General features: G+C 45.8%; 1 protein-coding gene across 2 annotated transcripts in view; it reads right to left on the bottom strand.

Moving 5' to 3' along the window:
• The window catches only part of NFX1 (nuclear transcription factor, X-box binding 1), a 65823-nt gene that overhangs the window by 9164 nt on the left and 33134 nt on the right, over positions 1-23525 (bottom strand). Inside the window, exons 11-17 of one of the 2 annotated variants that reach the window (XM_084775609.1) lie at positions 20884-20914; positions 16795-16874; positions 15323-15431; positions 14706-14825; positions 9200-9279; positions 1950-2180; positions 1190-1263 (exon numbers count right to left, since the gene is read on the bottom strand). In XM_084775609.1, the coding sequence (XP_084631735.1) occupies positions 1190-1263; positions 1950-2180; positions 9200-9279; positions 14706-14825; positions 15323-15431; positions 16795-16874; positions 20884-20914 (725 nt within the window). Of the gene's footprint in view, positions 1-1189; positions 1264-1949; positions 2181-5994; positions 6544-9199; positions 9280-14705; positions 14826-15322; positions 15432-16794; positions 16875-20883; positions 20915-23525 lie in introns of those variants that run through there. The other variant, XM_084775610.1, reaches the window with a different exon arrangement.

The following is a 23525-nucleotide window of genomic DNA, read 5'->3' as shown; positions in this document are numbered from 1 at the left end:
CAAAACCAACCAACCACCAAAGAAACAAATAAACCCTTGTTTCCGAAGACAAATGAACAAAACCAACTTAATGTCCAATCAGCTATCTGTGTAATCGTGTAGTCCTACAGCCATGGCCAACACCTTCATATCTATGTATGTTAGAGATGTGTGTAGCCAGCCACTCACTAACAGCCATCTCTATACTCAGATCTCGGTACAACGGCATGGGTACCAGTACTTTAGGAAGCTGTAAGGCTGTGTGCCAGAACAAGTGGAAAGCCCATGCTTGTGATGGCTGAGCCACCGACAAGAAAAGGTAGAGCATTAAGGCACTGTACCTGACTTCACGACATCTTCCCTTCTCTCTTCTGGTGTAATTAGATGAAAAGGGGAGGAAAGAGTGGGAAGGAGGAAGCAAAACATTTCCTTTACAAACTAAAGGGGAAAGGCACTTCTGTTTGTTTTTTGTTTTTAGAGCCAGGTTTTCCTCTGTATATCCTTGGCTGTCCTGGACTGGCTTTGTAGGCCAGGCTGGCCTCGAACTCACAGTGATCCACCTGCCTCTGCCTCCCAGAGTGCTAGGATTACAGGTGTGTGCCACTGCTCCTACTAGAATAACCTTTTTCTAAAGACTTAGTACTTCACTTATTTACTTATTGTGTGTGCATGTGTCTGTGTGGGTGTCAGGGAGGGCACTGGATTCCTGAAGCTGAAGTTATGACTGACCAGGAGCCGCCTGGGATCCAGACTCAGGTTCTCTGGACCAGCAATAAATGCTCTTAACTGCTGTGCCACCTCTCCAGCCCCAGATGTAAAAAATTCTACTTTAACATTTTTCTAGGGACTGGCAAGATGGCTCAACAGGCAAAGATGCTTGCAGCTAAGCCTGACAATCTCACTTTCATCCCTGGCACCCACACAGTAGAGGGAGAGAGCCAGTTCCCCCAAGATGTCCTTTTGCTTTCACCTATGCACTGTGACACACGTGTGTACATGCCTGTGCATGCACATGCACAGGAAACAAATAAATAAATAAATACAAACCTTCACAAAACCCAAGGCAACTAGTGACAAGCCCCACCAACTCTGTAGGGCTGGAGATGCAGCTCGGTGGCAGAGCCCTCGTGTGTCTAGCTTTAGAGCAGCTAGTAGAGGAATGCCCTTCAAGCAGACCCACCCACCACTTGAGCACGTACATCGCACTGACCTTTGATAAGTCCCGGATGCCTCGGAGCAAATCACCATCTCTTTTCTTCTCCCACACTCACACTGTAACTCTACCTGAAATATCAATTAGCACGAAGTGACTCTTCCCGCCAGAGAACTATATGAGAACCAGGCAGGTTTTTCCCTTTTTAAAGCCTTTCCTAAATCAAATCATAGCAGAGATCAACTGGTGATCAGCATCTCTCGAGGCTGGAGACGCTAGTCACCAAGCACGCGCGTGCACACACACACACACACACACACACACACACACACACACACACACACGCTGATGACACGGCTGTGGACATGCTGGGGGCGGGCATGCCCAGATCAGAACGCTCCTTTCTGGAAAGCACCTCTCTTCTTACTCCCAGTGCAAAGGGCAAACCTAGAAGGAAGCTTGTGCCACCGAACCCAGTGTACAGAGTGGATGCAGACACAAGCCTAGCTGACTCAGGTGATCCCTCTGCGTTCATCTCCTCAGGGTGGCCTTTTGTGACCCCTCAGAGCAAACTGAACCCCCCACTTCCCTGCTATGAGATTGTAACCACTCCTCTACAATAACACAGTCCTAGTTACACGAGTCATCATTCACCCGTCGTCTGTCCTATCCTAAGGGACCACGTGTGTTGTGCTCACTAGATTCAGTGCCACCACCTCACAAGGTATCATGCAGACTGTATGATTTCTCTTGATGACTGGCAGTTCCTAGATGCACATAGTGGGGCCACTGAAGTCAACACTGGACCCACACTTACCTTGGCTTTACAAGCTGTCACAGGACAGGGTAAACCGGGGTGGCAGGGCGCCATACATGGGTGGCCACAGTCAGCTCTGGATGTGGTACAGGGCTGCTTGCAGGCCTCATCCGCAAGACATTCTCCTTTGTGACAAAGTCTTTGACATTTGTGCATCCCACAGGGTAGCATGGCACTGCAGGGTAATCCGCAAGAGATATCAACCAGGTGACAGGGGATGTTGCTTCGTAGCTAGGAGAGACAGAAGTAGCCAGATTCTCATCTCTGTGTGGGTTCCGGGTAAGTTTTCACTCTTAGAATGCATTCTTTCCCCTTTTATGTTTTGCAGCTCTGAGACTGAGCCAGGAGCTTCAGGCAGGCATGCTCTGCAAATACTGTACCACTGAGTTATGTCCCTGGATTGTAAGCTCTTTAGAAAATGAGCTGTAGCCGGGTGTGGTGGCGCACGCCTTTAATCCCAGCACTCGGGAGGCAGAGGTGGGCGGATCGCTGTGAGTTCGAGGCCAGCCTGGTCTACAAAGTGAGTCCAGGACAGCCAAGGCTAACACAGAGAGACCCTGTCTCAAAAAACCAAAAAAGAAAATGAGCTGTATGTTTTGTTTTGACATATAAACTTAGTGTGTATGAGCTGGGTGTGGTGGTGCACGCCTTTAATCCCAGCACTCAGGAAGCAGGTGGATTGTTGTGAGTTCGAGGCCAGCCTGGTCTACAAAGCAAGTTCAAGACAGCCAAGGCTACACAGAGAAACCCTGTCTTGAAAAAAACAAAAAACAAAAACAACAACAACAACAACAAAACACCCCAAAACTTAGTGTGTATGTTATAGCATCCATGTAGAGGTCAAAGAAAGGTTTACAGGAGTTGGCTCTCTGCTGCCACCATGTAGCTCCCAGGAACTAAACTCAGGTAGTCGGAGGGTTGGTGGCAGGTGCTTTTACCTGCTAACCATGAGGCTAGCCCTGCTTAGGAACTGTTGAGACAGGATCTCCAATAGCCCAGGCTGGCCTCAAACTATGCAGCCACAGGAGGCATCATGCCTTGCTTAAATAATCATTTTTTTAAAAAAATTATTTACTATGTATACAGTGCTCTGCCTGCATGTACACCTGCACGCCAGAAGAGGGCACCAGATCTCATTATAGATGGTTGTAAGCCACCATGTGGTTGCTGGGAATTGAACTCAGGACCTCTGGAGTAGTCAGTGCTCTTAACCCCTGAGCCATCTTTCCAGCCGCCCCCCACCCCTTTTAAGGCAGGGTCTTATTATGTAGATGGGGCTGGTCTCAAAGCACAGAGATCTACCTGCGTTTGCCTCCTGAGTGTTGAATTAAAGCTGGACACCACCACACAGTCATAAAGACTTAAAAACTCCTTCTAACTGAAAGCAGATTCCCCCTCACCTCCAACTCCTGCCAGGGTTTTTCTGTGTATCCTTGGCTGTCCTGGAACTCACTCTGTAGGCCAGGGTGTCCTCGAACTCAGAGACCTGACTGCCCCTGCCTCCTAAGAGCTGGGATTAAGTACCATCACCAATCGATAACAATTACATTTTCAAAGTTAGGAGAGAAAAACAAATGCCGACGCTGTTTAAGGATAACACTGTGGGGATCCCACATGCACAGATGAGACCAGGTAACTAGGGAACACCTTTTAAAATGCTGCAACCACTAGGGCAGACAGGCCTACTGTCCAGGGACTCAGGAGGCAGGGCCAGGGTGACTGGTGCTGAAGTTTGCCTTTCCAGCTTTTCCTTCCTCCCCTCAAAACCACCTGACAAACCAAGGGGATGAGATGGTGTCATTGCCCACTCTCCGAAGGCTGAGGTGAAAAACTAGTGGACAGGGGCAGGGTTGGCACTGCTGCAGAGCTGTGTTACGTGGTTATATCACATCTCAACTATCCCGTCATATCTCCTAGCTGAGGGTCTCATAACTTCAGGTAAGCTTGGCGTAAAGGAAGGGAGAGGTGGGGACCGGCAAATTGGCAAAAACAGATGCTGCCAAGCCCAGCAACTCATATCCAATTCCTAGGACCCATACAGGAGGAGACAAGCAACTCCTGGGAGCTGTCATCTGACCTCCACACACAACTCTGTGGCACACAAACCTTTCCCCCATCACACACATAATGAGGAGGCAACAGGAACTCCCAATTCGTTTTATTTCTTGAAAAATTACCTGCTTCTAGGCCTCCTATTGCTGGAAAAACACACTGGAAATTTATTACTAATCAAATATTATTAAATAATAATAATAATAATAATAATAATAATAATAATAATAATAATAATAATAAATAATAAATAATAAATAAATAAAGACAGGGTCTTATCTTGATCTCCTGCTTCCACGTCCCTACATGCTGGGATTATAGGCATGTGGTACTATGCTCAGCTTCAAGATTATTTTTATATAATCATTACAATTCCTTCAAGAGCCCTTGAAATTTGGAGACTCTCTGTTTTGTTTTGTTTTCCTGTTTTTTGAGACAGGGTTTCTCTGTGTAACAGAGCCCTGGCTGTCCTGGAACTCACTTTGTAGACCAGGCTGGCCTTGAATTCAGAGGTCCACCTGCCTCTGCTGCTGCCAGTATTAAAGGCATATGATACCACACTTGGCTTGGAGACAGTTTTATTCCAGTAATACATGACTTTTTGACATGGAGTCTTGCTATGTAACCCAGGCTGGCTTCAAACTCTCAGCCTTTCTTTTTTTAAAATATTTATTTTTTGATTATGTATACAGTGCTCTGCCTGCACATATACCTGCAGGCCAGAAGAGGGCATCAGATCACATTATAGATGGTTGTGAGCCACCATGTGGTTGCTGGGAATTGAACTTAGGACCTCTCGAACAGCCAGTGTTCTTAACCACTGAGCCGTCTCTCCAGCTCCACTCTCAGCCTTTCTAACACTGAGATTAAGCATGCGCTATCACATCCAACTCCCATGACATCTAACTTCTCACTTTGAAGAGGCCACCAGCTCTAGACCACACATCCTTCCAATTGCTTTGGAATTAGGGATACCTTCTGTTAAGTTCTGAGCTCTTGTTACCACTCCTCACGACTTGCTTATTCTATCTCAGTGTCCCTTACGGGGTTGTTTCCTCTAGTATGCCTTTCTTTGGCAGGATCTCTGCGCCCATGCACTTCCTCTGCTCACAGTGGTCAGTTTCTCTCTGCCCACTACCCCTGAAATGATGGTTCCATAAAAGCAGGGGTGTGTCAGCCTTGTTAACTTCTGAGTTACCTCACACCTACTCTGTTACTTGGCAGAAAGTAGGTATTCAATTACTATTTATTCAGTAAAGGTAACACACGAGTATTTCGTGGTAAATAAATTAACAGTAAGTACAATGCAGATAGGGTGGGACATGCTTGTAATCCCAGTACCTGAGAGGTAGAGACAAGGGGGTCAGGAGCTCAAGGCCAATTGGAGCTATATAAATCCTGCCTCAAAGCAAACACATGCGCGAGCGCGCGCGCGCGCGCACACACACACACACACCACATACACACACACACACACACACACACACACACACACACACACACAAATTACAGAGAAGTAACATAAAGAGCTATGATTTAAGAACTACGGCAGGAGACTGGGCATAGTGGCACACGCCTTTAATCCCAGCACTTGGGATGCAGAGGCAGGTTGATCTCTGAGTTCAAGGCCAGTCTGTGCTACAGAGTGAGTTCCAAGACAGCCAGGGCCACACAGAGAAACCGTCTCAAAAAACCAACCAACCAACCAACCAACCAAAAAAACCCACCCCAAAATAAGCTACCACAGGATATAAGTACAGAAAAAATGTCTATTAAAGATAGAAGAATATTGAAAACATGTTACAGATAGCAAGAGTTACGAAGGAACAAGAGCAGGCCACACACTCCATCATCTTGGAGTAGGAGGAGCATGTACACATTCCCTGGTTACACAACAAAATGTTAGAGTATTTCTCTCACTGCCCAGGGGTGCAGGTCAGCCACAGGGCCCTTGCCATTCCTGCTGCTATGATAAAATAGCCTGACAAAGAGAAACAGAGGAAGAAAGGGTTTATTTGGCTTACAATTCCAGGTTACAGTTCATTATTGCGGCTAAGCAAGGGCAGGAACTGAAGCAGCTAGCACATCATCCCCACAGCCAGGGAAGAGAGGGATGAACGCATGCACGTTGCTCGCTGCTCAGCTTCATTTCTCCACTCACACAGTTTAGGATTTTCTGCCTAGGAAACGGTGCCTCTCACAGTGGGCCGTGGCTCCCCACATCAATTAACAATCAAGAAAAATCCCCACGGACATACCCACAGGCCAAATCTGATCTAAGTAGTTCCTCAGTAAGACCCTCTTTCTATGTGGTTCTAGGTTGTGTCAAGGTGACAGTTACATCAGCACAATTCATCCCTTGTCAAGTTAACACACAAACATGTCACTTTGAGCTTTTCATTTCTTGTCCTCAAATCTCATGGTAATATCTTAGTATAAAATATAGTCCAACTCCAAAAAGCCCCCCAAAGTCTTCAAAAATTCCAACACTTCAAAAGTCCAAAGTCTCTTTAAAAGTCCAAAGTTTCTTAATTGTGAGCTCCTGCAAAATAAAAAACAGGTTACATACTTAAACATTCTTATTCCAAAAGGGAAGAACTAGGGCATAAAAGCAGCTACACTAAAGCAAACCCAAAATCCTGCAGCTCACTGTCCAACACGTGGAACTCAATCATTACGTCATCTGCCAGGCTCCTGAGGGCTTAGGCAGCCTTGTCTCCTGAGCTCTGACATCCCCAGGACACACGGCTCCTCTCTTAGGCTGATCCATTCCATACCAGCAACTCTCACTGGTGGACAGCGCAGTTCTGGTATCTCCAATACTATGGGGTCTCCACTGCTGCCGAGACTTCACTTTCACCAAAGGCCTCTCAGGACTCTGCAGGGACATGGACCCTGGCTGCATGGTGTCTGGCTTCTGTGGCTCCCCATAGCCTCCTGTGCCTGCAAACCCAGCACCATGTGGCAGCTCTTACAACGTCAAGTTCTGCTGCAGGCTTGAGGTGCAGCCCGGCCCTTGGACAACAGCTATGTTCGCATCTTTGTGCTGACCGCAAGGAAATACTTTCCTGTTGTTTCTAGGAGGCACAGAAGGTTCTGCCTTGGTGGTGCTGATCTCTTATCAATCATGGCTGTTCTTCAGCCCCAGGCTGATCGCCACATACAGATTATTAGCCATGTAGGAAAAGGCCCACTTCCTGATAAAGTCCTCCCTTCTCTCTGAAACCTCAAGAACTAGTCCTCAAAGGGCACATACTTCGCCCAAGCTTCCACACTGGGCTTTGCAGCCCAGTCTCAAAGTCTTACATATTCTGCCTCCAAAAAACATGGTCAGAGCTTTCACAGCAACAACCTCACTCCTCAGTACCAATTTCTGGTCTAGGTTCAATGTGTTGCTGTAACAGAACAGCCTAAGGAAAAGCCACATGGTAGGAAATGGTTTGGCTTTCGCTTCCAGTTAACCCTTCATGGCAGGAAGCCAGGGGAGACTAAGGAGCTGAGAGGGAAGGGATGCTGCTTGCTTGGGTGTCTGCTCACTTGCTGCTCAGCTTGAAGTCTCCACCTACATGGCTCAGGACCCCGTGCCTAGGGCACTGTGCCTTCCACAGGGGACTGGGTTTTCTCATATACATTAACAACTGACAATTCTCCACAAACACAGGCCAACCTGGTCTAAGTAATTTCTCTTCAAAACTCTCTTCTCTCGCCACTCTAGGTTATATCAAGTTGTGTTGGTTAAAGCTACCCAGTACAGCTAACACGTGCAAAGCTCTTGGTTTAGTGCCCAGCACAGCAAACAAACGAAAAGTGTTTGGTGCTGTTGCTTTGTTTTTTGTTGCATGAGAGCAGTACTTTCTCAGTTTTCTATAATAAATATGCATTTAAGAAATAACATGCAAGGCTGGAGAGATGGCTCAGTGGTTAAGAGTACTGACTGCTCTTCCAGAGGTTCTGAGTTCAATTTCCAGCAACCACATGGTGGCTCACAGCCATCTATACTATGATCTGATGCCCTCTTCTGGCCTGCAGGTGTACATGTAAATAGAATACTCACATACATAAAAAATAAATAATTCTTTTAAAAAAGAAAAGAAATAATGTGCAAGTGTGTGATTTTGTGTGGCCACACATGTGCCATGCTGTCCGTGTAGACATCAGAGGACAATTGGAGAAAGCGGGGTCTCTCCTACCATGTGGTTCAAGGACTGAGCTCAGGGTGTCAGGCTTGGCAAGCACTACACCATCTTGCTGGCTCCTAAATATATATTGATCTATAATTTTTTTTAAAATTTATGTAAGTGTTTTACCTGCATATATGTATGTATGCATGCCTTATGCCTCTTCCAGTCAGAGAGGGCACAGGACTTCTAGAATTGGAGTGACAGATGGCTGTGAGCTGCCATGTAGGTGCCCGTGGAAGGGCAGCCAGTGCTCTTAACAGTGCAGCCATCTTAGAGATGGTTCAGCAGTGAAGAACACAGACTGCTCTTCTAGAGGACCCAGGTTTGATTCCCAGCACCTACATGGTGGCTTATTGCCCCATCTGTGACTATAATTCTGATGGCCTCCGCTGGCCTCCATGGGCATGAGGAACGCAGTCATACATGTAGGCAAAACACACGAAAAAAATAAATTTTAAAAAATGTATTATTAGCCAGCCATGGTGGCGCATGCCTTTAATCCCAGCACTCGGGAGGCAGAGGCAGGCGGACTGCTGTGAGTTCGAGGCCAGCCTGGTCTACAAAGCGAGTCCAGGACAGCCAAGGTCACACAGAGAGACCCTGTCTCAAAAAAAAAAAAACAAAAACAAACAAACAAAAAAAGTATTATTACTGAGTGTGTGCGTGCGTGCGTGCATGTATGTGTGTATGTATGTATGTATGCGTGCATGCATACAAGTGTGCTACAGCATCTATGTGAAGGTCAGAGGTCAACTCTGTGGAGTCAGTTTTCTCCTTCCATCTTTTATGTAGGTTAAACTCGGGCTGTCAGGTTTGTATGGAAAGTGTTTTACCTGCTCAGCCATTCTGCCAGGCTCTGGTAAATTTTATTATATGCAAATTTTAACATAAAAATGAAAATTGATAAAAGAAAGCATCTGCTTCTTGGGCTATAGTTTGAGAAACGAGACTAACAATACTTAAGCAATTAAATTATACGCGTCTGATGGGAACACAACACCAAGGAGAGAGACTTACCTCGTGCTTGCCCATGCACCACTTCTGAGTCAGGAAAGTGCAAGGGGGACACTTCTCCTCACTGTGACAAGTATGATACACTGCAAAAACAGGAAAATAACTTTAGGAATAATTTCCTAATAAGGTCACAAATACTATAAACATGTTATAAATGGCACATAAGATGGAACGTTCAAGTTTTTAGAGTCAGGACTTTTTCTAAATGGTCACAAGGAAGTAAAATGTGTCTGGCTTTGTATCCGAGTACTGAAAAGTGGGCATTCAGGACCTGCTGTTCTTCCAGGACTCAAATTTGGGTCCCAGCACCCACATCCGTGGCTCACAATTGGGTGTAACTCTAACTCTAGGGGATGAAATGCCCTGTTCTTGCCTCTGCTGGCACTCACACACACAGGAAGCACACACAAACACACGTACACGTACACATACACACACACACGCACACGCACCAGCTGGAGATGGGAAGGATCCCAGGAACAGGGCAGCCTTCTATCACCCCCGGAGAGCCATCTGGTCTGCCTGTTCTGCATTTGACTGTTAGCTTTATTTTATTTCTCTTTAATTTTGTTTTTCCAGACAGGGTCTCTCTGTGTGGCCTTGATGTCCTGGACTCACTTTGTAGACCAAGTTGGCCTCGCACTCACAGAGGTCTGCCTGCCTCTGCCCTGGGTGTTAGGATTCCAGGAGTGTGTCATCACTAGCTTTGTTTATAAAAATAATTTATGTATTTATTTATTTTATGTGCACTGGTGTTTTGCTTGCATGTATGTCTGTGTGAGGTTACAGGCAGTTGTGAGCTGCCATGTGGGTGTTGGGAATTGAACCCTGGTCCTTTGGAAGAGCAGACAGTGCTCTTAACCACTGAGCCATCTCTCTAGCCCCAACTGTTAGCTTTATTTTACACTGCAACTGCTAACTGATGTCCAGACATCTGTCATTTAGTCTGTGTAAAGTGCTTCTTCTGTGGGTTGCACAGATGGCTCAACATTTAAAAGCATTCACTGCTCTTCCAAAGGATGCAGGTTCAATTCTTAGCACTCATGTAGTAGCTCACAACCATCTGTCAGTTCAGTTCCAGGGCATCGGATGCCACCTTCTGGCCTCCACACTCAGCAGGCACACAGGTGGTGCACAGGCACACATGTAGGCAAAAATTCCATTCATAAAAAAGTAAATTGTTTTTAATTATTTAAAATGCTTTTACTGATTCGTGCTCTATCCGGAGCTCCACCCCTCCCCCATCCCAGATCTTTAGCGCTCCAACACAAGGCTGGCCACCTTGTTAGCTGGCCCATCTACACGTGTAGGCGTTGGTCACCAATCTCTAGCTCTCAGCAACGTAAGACACTCATAATGGGAGATTTTTTTTCATCCTCTCAAGTTCCCTCTGCCTGAAACCACGCTGGATATTCAAAAGACACTCGAGAAAATGAACACAAATGCTGAACAAGAGCAGGATTTGGACATCGGCTGTAAGTCCTGCAAGCTGGTGGAAAAGAAGGGCTGGGTAGGGACTGGCCTGCACGCTGCATGCCAGCTTGACCGCCAAGAAAGGAATATACAAACCATGGTGGGAAGACTATTCAGGGCTTCCCAAAAAGAGTGTTTCACTTAAAGACACATTTGCTTAGTTCTGTTTTATTATTAAAAAAAAAAAAAAAGAACACAACAACAACAAAAAACAAACTGAAAGTGCAGCTGGCACACGCCTGTAATTCCAGCACTCAGAAAGGCAGAAGCAGGTGGATCTCTGTGAGTTCAAGGCCAGCTTATTCTACAAAGTGAGTCCAGGACAGCCAAGGCTACAGAGAAACCCTGTCTCAAAAAAACTAGAAAAAATGGGAGTTCTTGGAGCATCAGTGTACATGAGAAAAGGCGTTGACAAACAGACACAAAACTTAAGATCAAGTCTGTTTCTGAGTGCCACTACCTGGAGTCTTTTGAAATATTCCATTTCTTTGTAAGCCATAGTATAACTTATTAACTAATGATTAATTTCTAGTCATGTCTCTTTTAATAAGTGGAAGTGAAGCAGAACTCCTCCGGACCCGGACAGTCCCTGGCTGCAGTCCGGAGTCAGCGTCTCCTAGCGACCATGGTTACGCTTGAGAAGTCCTACTTTGGGAGTGAAACACAGTTAAGAATAAAGCATAGGGAACAGCTTCCCGCAATGAGAGAACTGAAATTGCAGGTTTTCTCCTGGCAGAAACATCAACTCCAGTCCAGGAGACTCCTCCTTTTTGGGGGTCTTAGCCTCAGGCCCATGTAGTATTTGTCACACAGACTCCACTGGAGGGGTGACATATGGGATCTGGTGCCTTCAGTTACTATTTCACAGGGGCTGATAAATGAAACAATGTCCCTGTTGCGTACCAGTTTCCTCTGAGACTGAAACACTGCACTCTGCAGGGAAGCTCCGTAAGCTACAAGTAAATTCACTCAAAATAGCTTCAGGACGTCCCTGAAACTGACCAGTCCCCAGGTTGGTCCCTCTCTCCCTCCCAGAGTAAACAATAAAGACAACAGAGAGTCATCCTCACACAAGACCAGCTGCCTGCAGGAGGCTTGGACCAAGTGAGGCCCTGATAAAGCACTGTTTATAACGTTGAGCTGCCTGCAGTCTGTCAGGGTGCTCCAGGTTCCCAGCTTTTGTGAGCTGTCACCTGTGCTGGTCGGGCTATGCTAATCCAGCTGTTACTCAGTCATTTTGGGTCCTTTGACTAACCCTCACCAGCATTCCTGTAAATAATACCAATAAAATTCACTGGTTAGAGGCAGAGGCAGGTGGATCACTGTGAGTTTGAGGCCAGCCTGGTCTACAAAGCGAGTCCAGGACAGCCAAGGCTACACAGAGAAACTTTGTCTCGAAAAACCAAAAAAAAAAAAAAAATAAAAAAAATCACTGGTTCACCAAGGTGGAGTTTTATAGTATTTGTACTTTGGTGTGTTGTGGGCTCTCTATCTGGGGGAGTAGATGTCTCCTCAGGAAAAGTCTATCACACAGCAGCACCTAATATGATCACAGACAACAGTTAGCAACACTTTCTAGACAAAGAAAATGTGATGTGGGTTTTGGCCTGGTACCTGTAGCAGTTTATCAGAGAAATACTGAAAACAACTTAAATATCCAGCAACATAAAAATGTACTAGAAGGAGCTGGGAAGATGGCTCAGTGGTTAAGAGCACTGCCTGCTCTTCCAAAGGACCCAAGTTCAATTCCTAGCACCCACATGGCAACTCAAAATGGTCTGTAACTTCAAGATATGACACCCTCACATAAACGCACATAAATTAAAATTAAATAAAATGTTAAAAAAAAAAGGACTAGAAAAATGGTGGCCTATCCAGTAACATCGTGGTTCTCAACCTGTGGGTTGGGACCCTTTGGGAGGGGGTGGTGGTGTCAAATGACCCTTTCACAGGGGTCACCTAAGAGCATTCGTTGCAGCGGCAAAATCAGAGTTTGGAAGTAGCAATGAGAACAATGTAGTGGTTGGGGTCACCGCACATGAGAAGCTGGATTAAAGGGCTGCAGCATTAGGAAGGTTGGGAACCACTGATGTAACAGGTCACTCCACTGTTATTTAAACATCAGCGTTAGGGAGAGGGAGAGATGGCTCCGCAGCTAAGAGTAGAGGACTCCAGATTGGCTCTACACATCTATACGCTATATGCTTACAACCATGTGTAACTCCAGCTCCAGAGGACCCAAAGCCCTCTTCTTTAGTGGACACTGCATGTAACTGTCAGACAGACAAACAGTCAACACCCATACACATAAAAATAAAATTTAAAAAATTTATACTGGGGGGGAAAGATAGCTCAGTGGATGAAGATGCCTGTCACCAAATCTAACAGCCTGAGATCTGTCCTATCCTTAGGGCCTACATGGTAGACAGACAGAACTGACTCCTCCTCCTCTTCTTTTTTTGTTGTTTTGTTTCACCTGGCTGACCTAGAACTAGCTCTGTAGACCAGGCTGGTCTCAAACTCACAGAGGTCCACCTGCCTCTGCCTCTTGGCTGGGATTAAAAGTGTGCGCCACCAACACCTGGCTCAAAAACTGACCCTTGTTGGTTGTCCTCTGATTTAGTGTACCAGTGTGTATTCACAAATAAATTTTAAGTAAATAAATACATTCACAAATAAAATTTTTTTATTTTTATTTTTAAAGATTTATTTATTATTTATACAGTATTCTGCCTGCCTGTGTGCCTGTATGCCAGAAGAGGGCACCAGATCTCATAGATGGTTGTGAGCCATCTATAATGGCTGGGAATTGAACTCAGGACCTTTGGAAGAACAGTGTTCTTAACCTCTGAGCCATCTCTCCAGCCCCCAGAAATAAAATGTAACCTAATTACATAATTTAGAAAATATAAATTGGTATTATATTGTTGATATATGGTGCTGTATGCTTGTAACCTCAACACTCTGGACGCTGAGGTCGAAGGATCAAGAATTTGGGGCCAGCCAGATAAGATATGGCTGGAGATCAGGCTGGCTACAAACTAAGACTGTCTCAACTCCTGAGAAAACACCCCAACAAATTACACTGTAAAAAAGTAAAGATAATAACAAAACCAACAACTTTAAAATCATTACACTCAGTAGAACCTCACTTTTAGTCTAAGAAAAAAGGCAAACACACATATAATATATACACACATACATACATGCACATAGAAAATTATTTCTTAAAATGTATCATAACAGAAAGCTAGAGAAACAGCTCAGTGGACTAGAGTTCAGTTCCCAGGACTCTAATAGGCAGCTCAACAATAGAACCCTAGGGGATCTGACACTGACTTCTGGCCTCTGCGTTCATGTATGTACCCACACACATACACATAATTAAAAATAAATTGTTTAAAAAGTGCCATAATAGATGACTGAATATCAATCTTTTGGCTTACTTTTCAAAAATAATTACTTAATAAACATATTGCTTTCCTAACAAAACCAAGTTCAAGAATTTTTTTATAATATTTACTTATTTGCTGTGCATGTATGTGTGTATGAATGTGTGTGTGTAAGAGTATGTGTGCTGTGTAAGAGTGGGTGTGCGTGTGCGTGTGTAAGAATACATATGGCATGGCATAGCTTTCTCTTTCCACCATAAGGGACCAGGGAATGAAACTCAGGTCATCAGACTTAGAAGTAAGCACAGTTACCTGCTGGGCTGGCTCACTGGCTTTAACTAAGTGATTTTTAGTTCTGTAAAAACAACATTCAGTTCTGAAATATGCATCAAAAGTAAAGGCAACAAAGAAAGGGAGTCTTTGAAAGTCAACAAACTAGGGTCTCTTCCAAACTGTTGGATGTGCTTAACAGCTACGGGACAAAGAAACAGGAAGTGAGCATGCTGTGAGTCCTGCTGTGGCTTAGATCCTAGACACATCTTCACAGAACAGAGGAGCATGGACAGCTAACCAGCAGCAGCATTCCAATTCTAAATGACAGGGTGTGAGTAGGCCACGAGGTGTGGCCACACGAAGTGACTCACCTGGATGGTCACAGTCATGGATCCTGGCACAGGTCTGGGTACACTCAGGAGGCCTGGTCCCACAGGGAACTGGTGGGTAGATCACAGAGGCACCACAGTGGCAGGTTAACTCATCAAAACCTGAGGAAATAGATTAAACAAAACAAGCCTTCATAGTTTGTACATAGATATAACAATATGCACAATTCCTATAATTGTTCCCTGCGCTTTCATTATAGGAATGCACTACTGTGTTTGGTTAAGAATAACTAAGTCGCGCATGGTGGTGCACGCCTGTGATCCCAGCACTTGGGGAGGCAGAGCCAGGAGGATCTCTGCGACTGTGAGACCAGGCTGGCCTCTCAGAGTGCTGGGATTAAGAGTGCGCTGGCCCTTGTCAGTCTAAGCAAACCAATTGTTCAAAAAGTTTCTAGGAAACTTTCGTTTTGTTTTTGAGATGGGGGTATGTCTACGTAGCTCTGGCTACATGGAGTCCGGGAATTCACTGTGTCAGTTTGAGGTTACCTGGTCTATACAGTGAGTGACAGAGATCTGCCTGCCTCTGCCACCAGTGCTGGAAACAAAGAACGCGCCCCTAGGCCGGCTCCAGAAACTAAGTGCACCGTGAAAGTACTCACTGGCTTGCCAGCAGGTCTGACAGTTCCCTCGATGACAAGGTTCTTCACAGCGATGAAGGCCACAGCGGAGTTTCCTCCCACAAATCAAAGGACACTTGTGCTCCTTGTCCTAAGAGGAGAGATAGATATTTGTTCAGGATATTTTCTCCATTTTACAAACGAGCATTTCCTGTAGTGGACACTGCGGATGAGCCTCACTATCATAGCTCTGCTTCTGTCTCAAGTTTCTCAAAATTAGAGGAAGTTTTTAGGCTCCCAAACACTGTTTATCAACCTTGGTATAAAACACGACACTGTCATTCTTCACCTTAACAAGAGAAAATGTTTTTTCAGTGTGTGTGTGTGTGTGTGTGTATGTGTGTGTGTGTATGTGTGTGTGTGTGTGTGTGTTTGTACTACCTTGTTATTATATTATCCTGTCTTGTTTGCCTACACATATTCATATACATATGCATACATGTTGCCTTATTCATGTATATTGTAAAGCATGCATCCATCCATCTATCTATCCATTCATCCATCCATGCATCTATCCATCCATGCACATATAGATAACACAATACCGGTGTGAGGTAATGGTCCTACAATTAATTCTACAGAAATAAGTATTTTAAATAAACAGAACTTGTGCCTTTAAAAAACCCATAGTCAGTTAGGCACGGCAACTTCACGGCAGTAATCTCAGCACTAGGAAGGCAGAGGCAGGAGAATGGGCCCTAAGTTCAAGACCAGTCTGTTCTACAGGGCAAATTCTGGACCCATTAGGGCAAAATATGGAGAACCTGTATTTACAAAGCAAGCAAATCAACAAACCAACCAACAAACAAACCCTAGCATATTCATTTTGGCCTCTGATCTGCCGAATGAATGCATGAAATGCAAAGCTCAAATTGCTAAGCTCATGCCAGTGTTGGGGCAACAAAGTCACTCTCTCAAGGGACCAATCTTATCTAAAAGTTGTTTTGGAAGCTGGAGCGATGGCTCCATAGTTAATATTTACTGCTTTGCAGAGGACACAAGTTTGGTTCCCGGAGCCCATGTCAGGAGGCCTAAACTGCCTGTAATTCCAGTTCCAAGGGAATCTGGCGCCTCTAATTCTGCACTCACATACACAGGCCAACGTAGACACATACCTACAAGACTAAAGAAACAAAACGAAATCTTAGAAAGAAAAATGAAGTTGTCTTAGGACTGGGGTCAGAGTCCTTCTCTATAGCCTCTTTTTTCTCTAGGCTAGTGGGCACCCACCAGCCACTAGAAGCCTAAGAGGCCGTGTGTGCTGAATGCTCAGAGACTAGGAGAGCTCTCTGTTTAGGCCCCTCCTGCTGATTTTTAAACCTGGGTCGAATTCCAGAGGGCTGAGGCTTCCAGATGAATGGAATCAGATAACAACAAATACGACAAACGCCAAGTCCACTTACCACACAGCAGATCTCATTACATTAAATGCGACAAATGCCAAGTCCACCTACCACACAGCAGATCTCATTACATTTATGCCGTCCACACAATCGTTTCTTGTTACATCGCTTGTCGCACATAAATGTAGCATCTGTTATAGCCAATTAAAGAAAAAAACATGCAAAAGATGTTAATATTCACTCAACACATATTTGATTGACTATATGCTGAAGAAAAACAAATGTAATAATGTAAATAAATTACTGATTAAGCCAGGTGTGGTGGCACACACCTTTAATCCCAATACTCGGGAGGCAGAGGCAGGTGGATCCCTGTGAGTTGGAGGCCAGCCTGGTCTACAAAGTAAGTCCAGGACAGCCAAGGCTACACAGAGAAACTCTTGTCTCGAAAAACCATAAAAAAAACAAAAACAAAAAACAACAAAAAAAATTACTGATTAAAACTGCTTTTAAAATCTTATTTTCACCCATCAAAACAGAAAACCCAAAGCTGATTAATACATGTTATGGATAAGAGTGTAGAGAAAAGGTACACTCATTCTTTGCAGATGGAGTACACTGTATCCAATAAAAACCTAAGTGGGCTCTAGAGACACCTTAGACAACTCTAGTAGTGCTCAGCACTTTTCTAGTGTGTATGAGGCCCTGGGCTCAATCCCCATTTAAAAAAAAAAAAAAGAAAGAGAAGAAGGAAGAGACGAAGAGGGGAGACAGAGGCTGAGAAGGCTGAGGGCAGGGCGCCTACGGTGCACACAAAAGGTAAAGAACCATATATTGGACTCAACTTATGGACTCAAAAAAACCTTCTGTGTATGAAATTGAATGAAGGATACCATCAAAAAATGGCAATAACTCACAAAACAAACACATTTGCAAATTACATACCTCATAAGCATCTAAGATCCAAATACATATTACAAAGTGACAACAGAAAGACCAGCAACCCAATTTTTAAAAAAATATCAATGACTTAGAGGTCTTTTCCCCCAAAAGACACACAGACGGCCATAGAAACACAGTACGGTGTAATAACATCGTTAAGGAAATGAAAGTCAAAACCCCATTCACACCCAGCTGTGACAGTTAGAGGGCTTTTGGTCACTGTGCAGCCAGGGTCAGGCTGGACCTTGCATAAGCCAGCGGTGGGGGTGCATGTCTGTCATCCCAGGACTCAGAAGGCATAGGAGGAGGATTACAAGTTCAAAGTTATCCTTAGGTGCATAGTGAACTCTAGACCAGCCCTGGATATGTGAGAACCTGGCTCAAAAAACGAAAACAGTATTTGGGTGTTGGGGCTTATACCTACGATCACAACACTGAAACAAGAGGCTAAGACAAGACCAGCACGAGGTACAGATAGTGAGCTATAGGCCAGAGCGAGACCTTGCCTCAAAAATAAATAAAAACTTATTGAAACATAACCGGGCACAGTGGCACACACCTGTAATCCCAGCACTCGGGAGGCAGAGGCAGACAGATCTCTGTGAGTTTGAGGCCAGGATGGTCTACAAAGTGAGTCCAGGACAGTTAAGGCTACACAGAGAAACCCTTCCTCAAAAAAAACCAACTCCCTTCCCTGAAAAGCAATGGAAACAAAAGCTTGTTTAGTGCATGCTTATAACCTCAGCATTCGGGAGGTGGTTGTGAGGATCAGAAATTCACTAGCACCCTTGACTATACGTGAGTTAGAGGCCAGCTTGGGTATAGAAACCCTGTCTCAAAAAAGAAGAAACCAAAATCATGTGTAAGTTTTGTAACAGCATATTCACAGTAGCCAAAAAATAGAAATCACCTAAGTAGCTATCAGCTAACGAATAGATAAATAAAATGCAGTATATTAACAAAATGAAGTTGTTATTCAGCCATAAAAATGACAACCTTCAAAAAAATAATAAATGAAATAAACCATCAAGATTATACATTGCATAACAATTCGTATGTAATAATCCATAAACTCCATAGAGATGGAAGGTTGGTAGTGGTATGTGGGGAAGGCTGGAAGAAGAATGAATGCTTAAGAAGTATGGGGCCGCCAGGGCTACACACGGAGAAGCCCTGTCTCCAAAAACCAGAAAGTGTAGGGATAAAGAAATAAAGAAGACATTTTTGGTGTGATAGGTGCCAATATGGTAATATGGTAAGGGAACTGAATTTCACTGAACTGTGAGCTCTAAAGTGGCTAATTCTGTACTGTGAATCTGACCACTTACTTTCAGAAGCATCCTCATCAACACTGCTCTCCTGAACAGAATGTCTACTTTGTGCTATTGGGGTGACTAAGACAAGACCCTCTGATGGCTTTCAGGACAGACACTGTCAGGTGTAGACTGGGAGACCAGGGCACGGCTAAGGCAGGCCCTACAGGCAGTCCTGCAAGCACCAAGGGTCAGGCATCAGAGCATAGAATAAAATCAGCCTTACTCATACCTACTTCTTCTTCTTTTGGAGACAAGGTTTCTCTGTGTAGACCTGGCTGTCTTGGACTTGTTTTGTAGACCAGGCTGGCCTCGAACTCACAGCGATCCACCTGCCTCTGCCTCCCAAGTGCTGGGATTACACAGCGCCTGGCTACAACTTATTGTTAGGTTTGCAAACATACTGCCAGATATGGTCGTGTGAGCCTATAATCCCAGCAACCAGGCCAGGCCTTGTCTAAAACAAACTTTCAAAGCAATAAATAAACAAACGAATAAATATAAATAAACTTGAAATTTTGTACTGAACATCCAAATATACCTAACTGCTATTCTCTATCATTAACATAACTATTTTTCCCATTTATCTTTTCTACTTACCTTTTATTTCATTTAAAAATTGTTTTTGTTTTAAATTTTATTTTATGTGTATGTGGCCAAGGAGAGGCCAGAAGGGTGCATGAGATCCCCGGAACTGGAGTGACAGATGGCCCTAAGCTCCTCTGGGGGTGTTGGGAACCACGCAGGTCCTCTAGAAGAGCAACTAGTTCTCTTAACCTCTGAGCCGCCTCTCCAGCCCCTTGCTTTGTATTTCTTTTTTAAAGAGATGTGTGCATGTGCATGGAGTGTGAACACATGTACAGGTGCATCAGATGTGCTCTGCAATTCTGCCGACTCTTTTGTGGTCTCCCCTTGAACGTGGGCCCCAGCTTGCCAAGCTAGGCTTGGAGCCAGCAGCATGTAGCTGCTGGAGCTGCGCGTACACCGTGCAGACGATGCCTGGGGATTACCTCACCTCCGGCTCTCACGACGGCACAGCAAGCACTCTTACCACTGGCTTCTCTCTAGAGAGACCCCTTTAAGACATTAATTTTGTTTTCGAAAACAAATGTGCAGTGAAGATCAAAAGGATGACTTTTGGGAGCCAGTTCTCTCTCTTCACCTGGCAGATATTTTGTTGTTTCTGTAGCTTTAAGACACTCTCCAGAGCCAGGTGTGGTGGCACAGGCCTATAACCCCAGCACTCAGGGAGGCAGAGGTAGGTGGATCTCTGAGTTCGAGGCTAGCCTGGTCTACAAAGTGAGTCCAGGACAGCCAGGGTACATAGGGAAACCCTGTTTCGAAAAACTAAAACAAACAATAACAAAACATGCTCCAGACCAGCTGCCCGTGAGGGTCTAGGCAGTTCTCCTGTCCCCGCTGCCCACCTTGCAGTGGGGTGCTAGGACAGACCACACCGGCTTCTGTGGGCTCTAGGGCTGGAGTCCGGTCATCAGGCTTGTGTAGCTTTTACCAGCTGAGGCAGCTCAGCCTTATTTTTATCTCAAAATCGCTGACTATATAGAGTAATGCAGGTGGGCCTGAAATCGCTATGCTAGAGGCTCAGCCAGGCTTCAAATTCTCAATTGTCCTACCTTCACTTCTAGCACGCTGGGACTTGAGGTATACACTACTACACCTGGCTTAAATCTATTTTTAAAATGTATTTCAAATTAAACTGTAGACATAACTGTATTTAAAAAAATTTTAAAAGAAATCTACTAACTCGAATTCAATGTATGATTTTTCTCATTTTATCTTAACTTATAAATGTAATAAAAGTTATAAATGTAATGGATATATCTTAAATGTTTCTTCACTGAACTTTGACAAACTCACAACTCAATATTTAATGAATACACAGGACATTATCTTCATTCCAGAAAATTCTCCATTACAGTCATACCTTCACTTTTAAGACTGGTACATGGAAGCTCCTACAGAAAAAGAAAAAGAAACAGTCGCTACTTTAGGAGTAATAAAAATGAGGAGAATACCGAGTACAGCATGGCTATCACCAACCCCAGCAGGAGCCAGCCCAGCTACGTCAGCGCTCCACTCACAACCGCCCCAGACTTCCCCAGGCTTCATGCAATACGATTCCAACACTCTTTATGGTCTGGTCTCGAAACTCAGAATTATAAAGTCTGAAAAGAAACAGGTGGCTAAAGGTATTAAAACACGATTGCCTGACCAGGCAACAGACAGAAAAACCCATGAGAAGCAGACGTAAGAATGGTAGATCGAAGATGAGTGTGCAGGTACACGCCTGTAATCCCAGCAGCTAAGAGGCAGGGTCAGGGCAATGAATTCAAGGAGAGCCAAGCAACACACCGAGACAATATCTCAAAAAATTACTTTTGGCAAATTGAAAATAGGCAATAATCTGCTGTCATTTAACATAAGGGCAAACACTTAGTGCCCCTAAAAATTGCAGCACAGCCAAAATGTAGTAGGCCTTTGAAACTTTCAAAGGTTTACCACATGCCACTTGCTGAGCCATGATAACGTGGAACATGAGTGGTAAGTGTGCCAGATGGGAAAGAGCATGAATGAGAGATGGGGAGCAGAGAGGGGACTGCTGGGGAGAGACGGGGAGCAGAGAGGGGACTGCTGCGGAGAGACGGGGAGCAGAGAGGGGACTGCTGGGGAGAGACGGGGAGCAGAGACGGGACTGCTGCGGAGAGACGGGGAGCAGAGACGGGACTGCTGCGGAGAGACGGGGAGCAGAGAGGGGACTGCTGCGGAGAGACGGGGAGCAGAGAGGGGACTGCTGCGGAGAGACGGGGAGCAGAGAGGGGACTGCTGGGGAGAGACGGGGAGCAGAGAGGGGACTGCTGCGGAGAGACGGGAGCAGAGAGGGGACTGCTGGGGAGAGACGGGGAGCAGAGACGGGACTGCTGCGGAGAGACGGGGAGCAGAGACGGGACTGCTGCGGAGAGACAGGGAGCAGAGAGGGGACTGCTGCGGAGAGACGGGGAGCAGAGAGGGGACTGCTGGGGAGAGACGGGAGCAGAGAGGGGACTGCTGCGGAGAGACGGGGAGCAGAGAGGGGACTGCTGCGGAGAGACGGGGAGCAGAGAGGGGACTGCTGGGGAGAGACGGGAGCAGAGAGGGGACTGCTGCGGAGAGACGGGGAGCAGAGAGGGGACTGCTGGGGAGAGACGGGAGCAGAGAGGGGACTGCTGCGGAGAGACGGGGAGCAGAGAGGGGACTGCTGCGGAGAGACGGGGAGCAGAGAGGGGACTGCTGGGGAGAGACGGGGAGCAGAGAGGGGACTGCTGCGGAGAGACGGGGAGCAGAGAGGGGACTGCTGCGGAGAGACGGGGAGCAGAGAGGGGACTGCTGCGGAGAGACGGGGAGCAGAGAGGGGACTGCTGGGGAGAGACGGGGAGCAGAGAGGGGACTGCTGCGGAGAGACGGGGAGCAGAGAGGGGACTGCTGGGGAGAGACGGGGAGCAGAGAGGGGACTGCTGCGGAGAGACGGGGAGCAGAGAGGGGACTGCTGGGGAGAGACGGGGAGCAGAGAGGGGACTGCTGCGGAGAGACGGGGAGCAGAGAGGGGACTGCTGCGGAGAGACGGGGAGCAGAGAGGGGACTGCTGGGGAGAGACGGGGAGCAGAGAGGGGACTGCTGGGGAGAGACGGGGAGCAGAGAGGGGACTGCTGGGGAGAGACGGGGAGCAGAGAGGGGACTGCTGCGGAGAGACGGGGAGCAGAGAGGGGACTGCTGGGGAGAGACGGGGAGCAGAGAGGGGACTGCTGCGGAGAGACGGGGAGCAGAGAGGGGACTGCTGCGGAGAGACGGGGAGCAGAGACCCGACTGTTAGGAGGACAAGCAAAGGGCACTGTTTGTAGCTTTTGTTCACAAAAGTCACTAAGAGCACCTGAAGGCATCACAAAATTGGCGATCATTAAATCGTAACAGCTCACAGCCCTGTTCTCTTTTTGGGTCTGGGACGTGAACTCAGGCCTCATGTGCGAAGCCCATGCTCCATTGTGAGCCACTCAGCTCCTTCCCAGCCCCTGATCCAACACTGAGGAAGTAAAACCAGATGCCTCAGAAGATAACACAATTTCTGTCACAGGTTATATTGTGTTTTATTTTTTTCTTTTATTCTGAAGCTTATTTTCAAATAACTTGGGAATCAGTTGTTGCTCAGACCCTGGCTACTTTAAGAAAAACAATTCCAAGAAGAGACTTGATACCCTATGAGCATATACAGGGGGAGGTAATCCCACTCAGTCACAGTCATAGGGGAGGGGAATAAGGGGAAAATGGGAGGGAGGGAGGAATGGGAGGATACAAGGGATGGGATAACCATTGAGATGTAATAAGAATAAATTAATAAAATAAAATTAAAAAAAAGAAAGAAAAACAATCAATCAGGGCTGGAGAGATGGCTCAGTGGTTAAGAGAACTGGCTGCACTTTCAGAGGACCCATGTTCAATTCCCAGCACCCACATGGCAGCTCACAGCTGTCTGTAACTCCAGTTCCAGGGGATCTGACACCCTCACACCTATGCACATGAAATAAAATTAAATAA

This window comes from Acomys minous (assembly GCF_964271855.1).
Source record: "Acomys minous genome assembly, chromosome: 1".
Classification (NCBI taxonomy): domain Eukaryota; kingdom Metazoa; phylum Chordata; class Mammalia; order Rodentia; family Muridae; genus Acomys; species Acomys minous.
Note: the sequence above shows the minus strand (reverse complement) of the source record. Positions and strands in the feature narration are given on the sequence as shown.